General features: G+C 37.6%; 1 protein-coding gene across 6 annotated transcripts; it reads right to left on the minus strand.

Annotated features, from left to right (window-relative positions):
* Nucleotides 1-632: 632 nt before the first annotated feature.
* LOC137240254 (tRNA (guanine(26)-N(2))-dimethyltransferase-like) lies at nucleotides 633-7933 on the minus strand. 6 transcript variants are annotated; one of them, XM_067766282.1, is made up of 7 exons: nucleotides 7021-7933; nucleotides 6524-6964; nucleotides 6078-6455; nucleotides 5840-6007; nucleotides 4464-5653; nucleotides 2315-2677; nucleotides 633-2255 (listed from the first exon to the last, which is right to left on the minus strand). In XM_067766282.1, the coding sequence occupies exons 2-4, from the start codon at nucleotides 6574-6576 to the stop codon at nucleotides 5998-6000; spliced, it is 441 nt and encodes a 146-aa protein (XP_067622383.1). In that variant the 5' UTR covers nucleotides 6577-6964; nucleotides 7021-7933; the 3' UTR covers nucleotides 633-2255; nucleotides 2315-2677; nucleotides 4464-5653; nucleotides 5840-5997. The 6 variants fall into 6 exon arrangements, with proteins under 6 accessions (XP_067622383.1, XP_067622382.1, XP_067622381.1 ...); XM_067766281.1 differs by having other exon boundaries at nucleotides 4464-4807; nucleotides 5203-6007; XM_067766280.1 differs by having other exon boundaries at nucleotides 4464-4807; nucleotides 5095-6007.
* Between the last annotated feature and the right edge of the window lie 6142 nt (nucleotides 7934-14075).

Here is a 14075-nt window from a genome sequence, read left to right on the forward strand (position 1 = left end):
AACTAAATTTGGTTTAAATGAAGCAAAAAGGATACATAGGCTAACACCAATGACCTTGAGCGGGTAATAATGCCGCTTTCCTTCAGATTATAATGGCACAAAATACGATTGGTACAAAACTAACTACTAAGATTTAACTTATTATTTTTGACTACGACCCTTTTTAAAGTCTGTTTCGTGGCCGCTGAGCCTTTTTAGCAGCCAATTGCCAAATAAAATGAGATGCAGTTCGCCAAACATTGAAAGCAAATCGTCCCTGCAAAAACGCTCCACGTCATTTTACTAGTCATTTTACGGTCATTGTGACTTTCTGCAGCGGTTATATTCATAGTCACGTTTGCATGGCCGTGATGAACTTTTGTGACCAAATTTTCCGTTTCGTTCCTATTAATGTGATCGTGCATTCCGCTCCCACTTATAGGATGTGAGCATAGCACTGTGCTACTCACACACGTCACAATGCTCGTCAAATGGCGGTCATTTTTCCATCATTTCACTCTACATTTTCAGGCCATTTGACAATCAATTTTACTGCGGTTTTACCATTTATATAACCGCCATATAACGTGAATTTTACCTGCAGATTTACTTTACCTGGAACAGCCATATGAATAAAATATGAACCAAAAAAATTGAATTTTCAATATTTATTATTTTCAATATTATTATATATGTACATGAAATTGGAACTTATATTAATCCAGTTCATATAAAACAGAAGAACTTTCATAATAAATAAACTCGCTTAATTGGTTTTTGTTTTCCAATCTCTTCTAAGCGAGCAAAAAAATAATATTAAGCTTTAGAAAAAACTCCAATTATTTGAATAATCTACAACTTAAATCTTAGTAGAAATTCAGATCAAGAATATTCAAAGGTGTCGTGGATCCGATTGCTGTCGTAATTGAAGAACTTAAAAATGTACGACTATTAATTGAGTCAGACTTATTATTGTAACCCTTAGCAGGAGTATTGATTGGTTTCAAATCTAATTCCGACAGCAATCATATCACGACATCCCTTATTATAATGCACATGAAATTGTAACTTAAATTAATACAGTTCATATAAAGAAAAGTAAGTATTTTAATAATAAATAAACTCGCTTGATTGGTTTTCGTTTTCCAATTGAAATCTTTTCCAAGCGAACAGAAAATAATTTTAAGCTTTAGAAAAAACTCCAATAATTTGAATCAATTTAAATCTACAACTAAAAGCTAATTAGAAATTCAGATTAGATTTACTCTTTTTTTTCATATCAAGAATATTCAAAGGTGTCGTGGAATCCGATTGCTGTCGTAATTTAATTTGAAAGTAATAAAGTAAAGTAAAATATGAATTTAAAAATGTAGGACTAGTAATTGAGTCAGACTTATTATTGTTCTAAATATAATCATTCCAGCAATAATTCTACAACCCTTAGCAGAAGTATTGATTGGTTTCAAATCTAATTCCAACAGCAATCGTATCACGACATCCCTTATTATATATGAACATGAAATTTTAACTTAAATTAATACAGTTCATATAAAGAAAAGTTAGTATTTTAATAATAAATAAACTCGCTTAATTGGTTTTCGTTTTCCAATTGAAATCTTTTCCAAGCGAACAGAAAATAATTTTAAGCTTTAGAAAAAACTCCAATTATTTGAATCAATTTAAATCTACAACTTAAAGCTAATTAGAAATTCAGATTAGATTTACTCTTTTTTTCAGATCAAGAATATTCAAAGGTGTCGTGGAATCCGATTGCTGTCGTAATTGATGAACTTAAAAATGTACGACTAGTAATTGAGTCAGACTTATTATTGTTCTAAATTTAATCATTCAAGCAATAATTCTGCAACCCATAGCAGGAGTATTGATTGGTTTCAAATCTAATTCCGACAGCAATCGTATCACATCCCTTATTATATATGTACGTGATATTGCAACTTAAATTAATACTGTTGATATAAAGAAAAGTAAATACTTTAATAATAAATAAACTCTCTTAATTGGTTTTTGTTTTCCAATTGAAATCTTTTCCTGTGCAAGCACATCGCTAACCTGTGTTGGCAAAAGATATGATTATACTGTCTTCGATAGATAGTCGGACGAGCCGTTACTCGGCGAAGTAGAGATGACCGTTGTGTCGGGGGCAGCTGTTACAACAGCAGTTTCTAACTTTACACCATCCGTACAGTGTGATGAATGCTTCACTGCCTTTTCCAATTGCTTGGCGCCAGCAATTTTTGCTGTTTGTAAAGCTTTAGCTGTAATGCAAATATATAGATGGGTTAAAGTGGTTTTCGTATGTTATTCAACAACTCACCCTATACCATCATCACAGCCCCCTCATCGATTTTGAATATGTGTACTGTTTCAGTATTCAGACCCAGTTCGTTTGATGCAATATTTTCGATTTGATGAATATGTATACTATCCGTTAGGCAGACAATTAGGTGCGTTCGATTCATTCATATACTGTGGGTATTTGAGCCGTAGACGCAATTGATATATTGTAACATTTGTAAACAGTTGGGTTTTTCTGTTGTCACCATCACCACTAGAGAGCTATTGAAGAAACGCTCGACCAAGATATGTTGCGATTTACGCGCATAGATTTTTTCCACCTTGTCAGTTATTGATGGAGAAAATGCGAAAGCCATATTTACCATCCAATACGGAAATGGAACTGTGGAGGAAGAAACATTTTATAAAATTTAATAAAATCAATAAATGATAGTTGTGTTAAAATGGGGTAAAGTATCGTATGTTAAATTTCTGTTTAACTTCTACATATCAATAGCTACCTTTACCACCAGAAGGAGTCACTATTGCTTCTACACCTATGCTATTGTTTCCTACACCGATGAGCTTTGTAATAAAATAAACAGCTATCTCCCCAATCTCTCCAGTTTTGTCGCCTCGCGAAACCTGATATTGTAACCAACCAAATCATCGGTGATCTTATTTAAAACATGGCCGCGCCAAATGTCGACCATATGACATTACCCTACCGACTGTCTTACACCTTAAAATTTTGGGTGTGACTTTCATCAGGATCTACATTTTGGTGAGCACGCAGCCGCAATTGTTCCGAGAAATCAGAGCCGTACCAAAATCCTCAAATCCCTCGCTGGCAGTACCTGGGGAAAGGATTGAGAAACGCTCATGACTACACACAAAGCAATTAGCCAGCCGATTAAGTGCTATGCGTCACCCATATGGTCGCCAAGCCCAAAAATTACCCACTGGAAGAAGCTACAGGCCTGCCAAAATACTGCTCTCAGAATTGCCACAGGCTGTCTTCTTATGCCCCAGGCCACCATCTGCATAATGAAGCGAGAATACTCCCCATCAGGGAGAAAAATGAGATGCTGACCAAACAGTTCCTGTTGAATACCCAGAAACCTGAGCATCCCATCAGACATCTGATTGGTCAACCAGCACCGCCTAGGGGCCTACGGAGTCATCTCCGTAAGCATTTTGAGGAAATACGGCTCCTGAGAACCCAGCCGTATGAAGCGAAAAAACACAAGCAGGTCCTTGGTGAACTCCATAAACAAGCGTCGGACCTTTATGCTAGGAATTGCCCGGTGAATCCAGTACTCAAAGAAAAGTATCCAAACCTCGCGGAAGAGGAACGCATACTCCCCAGAGAAAAGCGAGTCACTCTAGCTCAACTGCGTTCTGGATACTGTAAAAGGTTAAACTCTTACCTATCCAGAATCAACCCCCACATACAAAATGTATGTCCCGCTTGCAATGTGTCCCCACATAGCACCAACCTTCTCTTTAATTGTAATGTGGAACCAACGCCTCTAACACCCCTTTCATTATGGTCCCCCCTGCCGAAACAGAAAGTTTCCTTGGACTCCCGTTAGAGGATATTGATGATAATTTCTGATCGGTCGCACCTATTGGATGGGGCGAAGCACTGCTACAATAACAACGTGTAAAAGATGGTTGCATCTTTTTTTCTCAATTTTAAACAAATTCGCAACAATAACTAAACTTTTAATTTGTTAACAAAAATAGAAATGCGCAACAAAATTTCAATTGGCAAATCAGCTGACTTCGAAGATTCGAAATTCCTATTCCCCAATTATTGTTCTCTCTAGGAGAAAAGAATTGGAGGAATTTTTCTGCGGTGCTATTAAGGCAATGACCTTTGACCTCGAGTAATTTTTTTTTAGCTCGAATAGTATATATGGGGACTTTTAATTTTAATATTTTTATGGTAAACTAGAGGTCCTCACTAAAGTTTGGCTTTGTAGTAATTTTTGTTATTTTAATTGTCTAAATTAGCCGTTCTAATATTAAAATCGCCACTCTCAATACAAATCAAAAACAAGTATGAAAAAGTTGTTAACGTTACAGTGCTTATGGATTCATTTTAAGAGTGCATTAAAAGAAAAAAAGTTTTGTTAAGCACATTTTTAAAAAGGAAAGGAAAGGTCGGTAAAAATGAGACTTACCATATATTCATATCGGCTGCTGAGGGGAATATCACCAAATCTCGGCTGCCGTTTCAAAATCTTCCTATCTTAGAATTTGTTTCATAAACACTCCAGCTATTGTCAAAATGTGTTGTATTTGAGCTCACATCGGTCATTTTTGAAGCCAAATCTGAGTTAGGGCATTCTTCAACCGAATTCTGTGATAGGGCTTTTCTAATATACGGGGTTATTCAAATGTTTTCTGAAAAAGGTGCTTTTCGAAACGGCTTGCGCGTGCTTCTAGCAAAGTTTGTAGATCCTCCTCTAAATCCAAGCTAAAGCGTTGGCAAGATACCGGCTCTTTAGCAGGCGTTGTAGCTTTTCTAAATGTGTTCGTGAATCGAGAAAAAAATGTTGAAGATATTGTTTGTATTAATTTTTAATAATAGGTATATATTACCATGCTAAAGTGATTTATCTTTTTAAAAGTAAAGTAATAAAGTTCTACAAGCTAGTGGCTACTTTTTAGTCAAAGATTTGGAAAAATTTCAAATTCTTATATAGTAAGCCAATTTACTCTACAGTATTTAAAACATCCATCTCCATGCTCACTCGAATGGCTCATCATAAACAAGCATACAATTTTAATGATATATTTATAAGCATTTACCGTTGCATGACAAGTAATTTCTTGACTTTTGCACGCCAAGCTTTATTTGCTTGAAATTTTTCCAATCCAGACATTTGTATTCAGGAAAATTGGAAAAGAGCAACAAACATCCAAGTTATATTTTGTTGAACCACAGCAGACAAGGCGCGGTAATCTTCCAGGGTTTTCGTTACGAAATATCTTTTCCAGATAAGCTGATACCACTTGAGCACGCTACGTTGTGTTATTATTTTATCCAATAGTTTCTTAATGGTTGCCCCATCATTTGAAATTGTGGCCTTACCACTGGAATCAACAATATGCTTGTCCATATTACGTGAACCCAATGTAGTGCGTACAGCATCCACAATTGAATGCGAGGTATTGATGTTGGATATGATGAATATTTTTTACATAAAAACTTATGTACCCAAAACAAGTTCAGGCATACCGCCGATAACACACCTATTAAACGACGTTGTGTGTCCAAATCACTTAGCGGTTTTTCTTCTATGATTTGTAGCAATTCTGCAACAAACGTTGGATCATGTATGGGATGCGACCAAAGTGGACCGCCCATCTATATTTGGGAATATAAGAAACAATTTGGTGTGAACAATTGGTGCCAGTTAACCCTCTGAAAAAGCGACTGACGCGCCTTTTTGAACGGACATAACCGTTTAAACGGTTAAGCACCAATTAAGTAAGAAGGAAATAATTTGAATGATTCGAGTTTAAATACTTAAGTGGGATAGTTGAAACTTACATGATGTTTATCACCGCAATGCGCACAATTTATATTAACATTTGGTCCAGTTGGTATACCGAATTTTACTTCCGCATTGCCTTTATTGAGATCTTGCTTTTTACAATACCCATAGGCTGTAGTGTATAGGTATCACAACCAGTGCATTGAAATACCATTCATTGTTTGCTGTGTTCATAATATAAAGATATGGTAGGTAATTGGATTGTGGTAAAAGGCCAAAATGCTGTATACCAACCTTATGCTATATTTACACTTCGCTTGACTACTATGCATACGCACAAATACGCGTATATAAAAATTGGCAGAAATGCTCAAAACTGGCTCAATATATTTTCCATAACGATTAGAGTGCGTTTCAATGCAATGCAATAGTATACGCAATCTCATCTCATGGCAGCATTTCATACGCAAAGGCACAGAACTATATTTGGCATTGCAGGCTTCAGGCGTATTGCCTGCCAGCACAGCCATATCATTCGTAGTTACTAGTAATGAACCCTCTCTTGTCAGTGATTGTATAGCGCCATCCAGAAAGCGATTCGGACAACCATAAGGATCTAGGTCTATAACATCGAAACGCTTCTCATATGAAGTTGAAAGGTACATGAGAGTCCTATTGCGAATTTTATTATTGATTATTACAGTTAAATCACTAGCTATTGATTCGTATATCAAACCTACATTGCATCCCCTTCGCTTGGCACAATTAAATGTTCCACTCCATTGTGTCGCATATTTACGCTAATGGAATCTACTGCCACCTTAGATAGATCATTTGCAACAATTTCACGCACGCCTGCTACTTCTTTTGCATAACTTATGCTACGTAAACCTGTTGCAGCAAGCGCTTCCAATATTCGCAGTCCATCGTCGTATTTTACACCACCAGCCGTGTATGGTTTCTTGTCATTAGCATTGCTTGCTTTCCTTTGTATTTTGTGGATTTTTATGCGCCGCCGCTTCCCGCTCTCTTATCAACCGCTTTGAGTATACATTAAGTACTGAAATACTTAAATCACGATTAAATTCTTGTACTGGATTGTAGAATACGGCCCCGCCGGCAATAATTTCTGTAGTGCTTTCTTTGATCACACGTTCGGGTGCTTTGTCGTTCGTAGCGATCTGTTAATTCATAAAATTTAGGGCGATTTTGTTAATAACGCGAAACATATATTTACCTTATTTTCAGATATTTCGTCAACTTCCATTTTGGCTTTAAACTGCTGTGCATCCAAGTTTTTCTTATCAGCTGTTCGGTGGTGGCATACGCTGGCTGCTGCTTTCGTTGAACAGTGAATCGTGGAAACTGTTTCAACAGAGGAAATATTTAAGCATTACAGATGCACAACACTGTTTTTTTATAAATCAACGATGATAGCCAGCCTTGGGAGGTTGTTGCTGCTGCTATCGTGGCCTTGCATTACCCGGTTGCTGTTGTGGTATATACCTTGGTATAACTGGATGTGGCGTCATTGCCCCACCTGGTCCAGTTGATGCAGACCACGAACAACAACCACCACGACCTACACTGTTTGGGTTCACTTTGCTGCTGCAAACACACCTCCATCACAATAATTAATGGAGACCATGGAGGGGTATCTCAACAAGAGAGGCTATTTTATTGCACACATAGCCGTTTTTTTACACCGAATTTTCTAATCTTTTTTTTTCAATTTTGGATAATAAATCTTAACGGTAACAAGAATTTTTTTCTTGTATGTACATATGTGGAAATCAAAATTTACTATTCTGCATTAGAATTGCTCACGATTATTTATACTATGCAATTACATATTTCACTTTCTTTCTTTATAAACATGCACACATTGATATGAGTTTTTTTTGCTAAAACACACTTTAGTAGACCAAAAAATATTAAAGAATGCGTATATTAATTTCTGCAAAATGTAAATCACACAAATTGAAAAAATTTTCCACTTTTCTGCAGAATTAGAAATGGCGGATTTTTTGCACGCAAAAATGACGTATTTTGCTATCCCTATGAAAATAATAGGTGCGAGAGAGCACGATACATTGTGGGAAAGCAAAATTTGTCAGCATGCTATTTCATTTGCACAATTTTTCATTCCAAATCGTCACCCCTGTCAAAAATTCGTGTGGCTGTGTGCGTTTTTGGTCACACGATTTTTGCAGGGGTATTGCCAAATTTAAGCGCTGTAGCTGATACCAATCGCTTCCAAATAAAAGACAAAAGCCGGATAAAACCATTGTAAATTATCCGCTGTAGAAAACGCTGTAAAGCCCAAAACGGTGAAGCCAAATAGTAAGGGGTGCAGCTTATGCCAATTGCGTTCAATTAAAAAGGCCAATATTTAATATTTTTTAATATAATTTATTTTACCGCAGTCGATGTGCCAATGTCCAGGCAGAAAAGAAGAAAGAAAAATTAGCAGACATAGGCATTTATAACGTCGCCCTAATTACAATATTCGATATGTATACATGCATTTCATTGTACATACGTATGTACAAAGCAATTAATTGTGCAAATCACTTGATTTAGCGGTCGCGTATTCTTCGCTGCACAATGCCGTAGGTTGCTTTTTAGCTTTACCATCAGCTGATGTAGCAGTCGGTAACCTATTTTGCTTTGCAATTAAAATTTGTCAAAGCAGTTTCTCCCAACTTGTAGGTATAGCGGCATTCTTGTGCGTGCAAGTGTTCGAACTTAAGCAAGTGCAGCCAGAGCTAGTACTATATAGTACAATTAGGAATAGATAATATGATAAGAGTAGTATAGTATGTAATTAAACATCCTCCGCCCGTTGAAAGGCTTAGGCTTTCAAAATGTTGTCGCCGATGGATAAAAGGCATAGCTTAGCCACGTGTCGTTTGTATACACCGTTTGTGGTTTTGAGTACGGCAACACGAACTACACCGCCACTTCCATGAATCGTTTCCATGACTCTAGCGAGAGGCCATTTTAGAGGAGGCTAATTTCCTTCCTTCTGAAATAGGGCAAGGTGGTCTTGAGTTCACAATTGCAGCAATTTGGCAAAGCAATGTACGAAGCTCTTCAAAGTTCAGAGCTGAGAGACCTTCAACACGATAAAACTGATATTTGATTAGCTTGCAGAGGCCTCCCAAATATCACCAAAATTGGGAGGGCGTGGAGGTATTAATTTCCATTCAATGCCATCGTTCAAAAATTGCCCCTTTACTGGCCTTATATGATTTTGATTTAAAAAAAGTTCCTTTAGCACGCCCAGTTCACATTTTGCTCCAACAAAATTCGTTACATTATCAGACCATATTGTTTGGGGCCTTCCACGCGTACATACGAAACGTTTTAGTGCGGCTAAAAACGAAGAAGTTGATAAGTCCTTTACCAGTTCCAAATGAACTGACTTTGTTGAAAAACAGATGAAAAGGCTTATGTATCATTTAATCGGAGGCAGATTTCTGACTTCGGACTTTTAAACAAACGGCCTACAAAAATCTATACCTTTAGTTATAAATGCTCGTTGTGAAGGCAAGATGCCACTTATTTGCTGTGATATGTGCGCTAAATGTCCCAGCAAATGCTTTGACGCTGTGGAATGAGTTTAAAAATTCACTTTCTGAAGATTTCCTGAGAGAAAGCGATGAAACATTTTCATTTAATCCTGCACTATTAGAAATTGAAGATGTGCTGCTTACTCATAACGTGACATGTCACAGCCTTGAATTACCAGTTCCCTCAGTAAATCCTGCTGTAACAAGTACAGATGTTCCTCAACCTGAAAATGACCTAATTTTATTTGAAGACTATTAATCGCGAGCAAACAACGAGCAACGTACAATAATAGACCGCGTTATTCAGGAAATACAGTTTCATGATACTGGTTCTAATGCGTTCTGCGTTACTGCTCATGCAGGTTGCGGTAAAAATTGTATGCAAACTGCTTTAATTCACAGGTTGAATTAATTTAATCTTCCATGCATTGCGACTGCTTTTAGTGGCATAGCATCAACTCTTTTGATTGGTGGAAGAACAGCGCACAATTTGTTTAAATTACCATTCCTGTTGTCGAAAATTCTGTATCGAATATCACCCCAACCAGTGCTCAAGGAAGATATATAAATTCAACTGCGCTGATAATAATTGACGAAATTTCCATGTGTTCACTTTTAATTTTGAAAGCTATAGATAGACTACTGCGTGATTTGTCTTCCGATGAATATGATAAATGCAAGCTGTTTGCAGGGAAAACAATACTTTTTTGTGGCGATTTTAGACAAATTCTCCCCGTTGTTCCTCATGGATCACGTACTGGTTTGGTTGAAAACTGTACTATTATTTGGAATGAATTTGCTTCTTTATATCATGAAATATTAAACCAAAACGTGAGAGTATTACCACACGAGCTGCAGTTTGTAGAATTTTTAAAGCAAATTGGTAATGATAAAACACCTTTATATCCACGGTTTGGAGATAATGTCATTCAAATACCACAGCAATTAGTGGGAAATGAAGATAACCTTATTGCTGACGTATTTGGAAATATTGAGGAAAATTTATTGTCAGATCAAGTTGCGAGTTCTGTAATTTGAGCAGCAACAAATGTGGACTGCTCCCTGGTTAATACTACCTGGTTCATTCAAAATATATAATAGTTTTTATAAAATTATTTGCGACGATGAAAGAGAAGTCAATAATTATCCCACTGAGTTTCTGAATTCCCTCAATGGGAGCGGACTTCCACCGCATAGGCTTTCACTAAACCTTAATTGCGTCGTGCTGCTTCTTACTCCGCGCATCAAAGTTACTTATTCAGGAACCATATTACCCTATAATTTTCAACGGACCCAGTTTCCAGTAATACCATCTTTCGCAATGACCATAAATAAGTCGCGAGGTCAAACATTTGAAAAAGTAGGAATTTTGTTGAGGCGGCCTGTATTTACACATGGGCAGTTATACATAGCTGCAAGTAGAGTCAGGTCCTTTGACAGCCTACAGTTTTATGTAAGCGAACATAATAATCATGGTCACTTAGCTGGCGATGAAAGGATATTCACGAAAAATATTGTTTTCCCCGAAGTTATAAATCCAAACTGCTAAATGTAAGCAATGCAAATCCATGAATTTAAATTCGCGTTAACTGAGAAATGTTTTTAAAACATTTGTACGTAGACGAAGTTATGTATCTAATACCCCTATTACCGTTTACAACTCAACTTCGGTTCGGTTGTAATTAAAACAACTCAACTTTAAAACAAGTAAGGAAGGCTAAGTTCGGGTGTAACCGAACATAACATACTCAGTTGAGAGCTATGGAGACAAAATAAGGAAAATCAATCTGGGGTAACCCTGGAATGTGGTTGTATAACATGTGTATCAAATGAAAGGTATTAAAGAGTATTTTAAGAGAGAGTAGGCCATAGTTCTATGGATGAACGCCATTTAGGGATATCGCCATAAAGGTAGACCAGGGCTGACTCTAGAATTTGTTTGTACGATATGGGTATCAAATGAAAGGTGTTACTGAGCATTTTAAGGGGGAGTGGGCCTTAGGTCTATCGGTGGACGCCTTTTCGAGATGTCCCCATTAAGGTGGACCAGGGGTGATTCTATAATGTGTTTGTACGATATGGGTATCAAATGAAAGCTGTTAATGAGTATTTTGAAAAGGAATGATCCTTAGTTCCATAGGTGGACGCCGTTTCGAGATATCGCCATAAAGGTGGACCAGGGGTGTCTCTAGAATGTGTTTGTACGATATGGGAATCAAATGAAAGGTGTTACTGAGCATTTTAAGAGGGAGTGGGCATTAGGTCTATAGGTGGACGCCTTTTCGAGATATCGCCATTAGGGTGGGCCAGGGGTGACTCTAGAATGTTTGTACGGTATGGGTATCAAACGAGAGGTGTTACTGAGCATTTTAAGAGGGAGTGGGCATAAGGTCTATAGGTGGACGCCTTTTCGAGATATCGTCATTAGGGTGGGCCAGGGGTGACTCTAGAATGTGTTTGTACGATATGTGCATCAAACGAAAGGTGTTACTGAGCATTTTAAGAGGGAGTGGGCATTAGGTCTATAGGTGGACGCCCTTTCGAGATATCGCCATTAGGGTGGGCCAGGGGTGACTCTAGAATGTTTGTACGATATGGGTATCAAACGAAAGGTGTTACTGAGCATTTTAAGAGGGAGTGGGTATTAGGTCTATAGGTGGACGCCTTTTCGAGATATCGCCATTAGGGTGGGCCAGGGGTGACTCTAGAATGTGTTTGTACGATACGGGTATCAAATGAAAGGTGGTAAGGAGTATTTTAAAAGGGAGTAATCCTTAGTTCTATAGGTGGACGCCTTTTCGAGATATCGCCATAAAGGTGGACCAAGGGTGACTCTAGAATGTTTGTACGATATGGGTAACAAACGAAAGGTGTTACTGAGCATTTTAAGAGGGAGTGGGCATTAGGTCTATAGGTGGACGCCTTTTCGAGATATCGCCATTAGGGTGGGCCAGGGTGACTCTAGAATGTGTTTGTACGATATGGGTATCAAATGAAAGGTGGTAAAGAGTATTTTAAAAGGGAGTAATCCTTAGTTCTATAGGTGGACGCCTTTTCGAGATATCGCCATAAAGCTGGACCAAGGGTGACTCTAGAATGTTTGTACGGTATGGGTATCAAACGAAAGGTGTTACTGAGCATTTTAAGAGGGAGTGGGCATTAGGTCTATAGGTGGACGCCTTTTCGAGATATCGCCATTAGGGTGGGCCAGGGTGACTCTAGAATGTGTTTGTACGATATGGGTATCAAATGAAAGGTGGTAATGAGTATTTTAAAAGGGAGTAATCCTTAGTTCTATAGGTGGACGCCTTTTCGAGATATCGCCATTAGGGTGGGCCAGGTGTGACTCTAGAATGTTTGTACGATATGGGTATCAAACGAAAGCTGTTACTGAGCATTTTAAGAGGGAGTGGGCATTAGGTCTATAGGTGGACGCCTTTTCGAGATATCGCCATTAGCGTGGGACAGGGGTGACTCTAGAATGTTTGCACGATATGGGTATCAAACGAAAGGTGTTACTGAGCATTTTAAGAGGGAGTGGACATTAGGTCTATAGGTGGACGCCTTTTCGAGATATCGCCATTAGGGTGGGCCAGGGGTGACTCTAGAATGTTTGTACGATATGGGTATCAAACGAAAGGTGTTACTGAGCATTTTAAGAGGGAGTGGACATTAGGTCTATAGGTGGACGCCTTTTCGAGATATCGCCATTAGGGTGGGACAGGGGTGACTCTGGTATGTTTTTGTACGATATGGATATCAAATTAAAGGTATTAATGAGGGTTTTAAAAGCGAGTGGCCCTTAGATGTATATGTGAAGTCGTTCTCGCGATATCGACCAAAATGTGGACCAGGTGATCCAGAAAATCATCTGTCGGGTACTGCTAATTTATTTATATATGCAATACCACTAACAGTATTCCTGCCAAGATTCCAAGGGCTGTTGATTTCGCCTTGTAGAACTTTTTCATTTTCTTCTACTTAATATGGTAGGTGTCACACCCATTTTACAAAGTTTTTTCCAAAGTTATATTTTGCGTCAATAAACCAATCCAGTTACCATGTTTCATCACTTTTTTCGTATTTGGTATAGAATTATGGCATTTTTTTCATTTTTCGTAATTTTTGATATCGATAAAGTGGGCGTGGTTATGGTCAGATTTCGCCCATTTTTTATACCAAGAAAAAGTGAGCTCAGGTAAGTACGTGGGCTAAGTTTAGTAAAGATATATCGGATTTTGCTCAAGTTATTGTGTTAATGGCCGAGCGGAAGGACAGACGGTGGACTGTGTATAAAAACTGGGCGTGGCTTCCACCGATTTCGCCCATTTTCACAGAGAACAATTACTGTCATAGAATCTATGCTCCTACCAAATTTGAGAAGGATTGGTAAATTTTTGTTCGACTTATGGCAATAAAAGTATTCTAGACAAACTAAATGAAAATGGGCGGAGCCACACCCATTTTGAAATTTTCTTTTATTTTTGTATTTTGTTGCATCATATCATTACTGGAGTTGAATTTTGACTTAATTTACTTATATACAGTAAAGATATTAAATTTTTTGTTAAAATTTGAATTTAAAAAATTTTTTTTTAAAAAGTGGGCGTGTTCTTCATCCAATTTTGCTAATTTTTATTTAGCACATATATAGTGATAGTAGTAACGTTCCTGCCAAATTTCATCATGATATCTTCAACGACTTCCAAATTACAGC

This window comes from Eurosta solidaginis, chromosome 2 (assembly GCF_040869045.1).
Source record: "Eurosta solidaginis isolate ZX-2024a chromosome 2, ASM4086904v1, whole genome shotgun sequence".
Taxonomy (NCBI): Eukaryota; Metazoa; Arthropoda; class Insecta; order Diptera; family Tephritidae; genus Eurosta; species Eurosta solidaginis.

Excerpts from the sequence above, each read along its gene's own strand:
- LOC137240254 (XM_067766284.1), bottom strand. The coding sequence starts at position 6,576 with ATGCGACACAATGGAGTGGAACATTTAATTGTGCCAAGCGAAGGGGAT. Across the intron at positions 6,456-6,523 it reads CCAAGCGAAGGGGATGCAAT|GACTCTCATGTACCTTTCAA; the intron begins GTAGGTTTGATA and ends AATTCGCAATAG.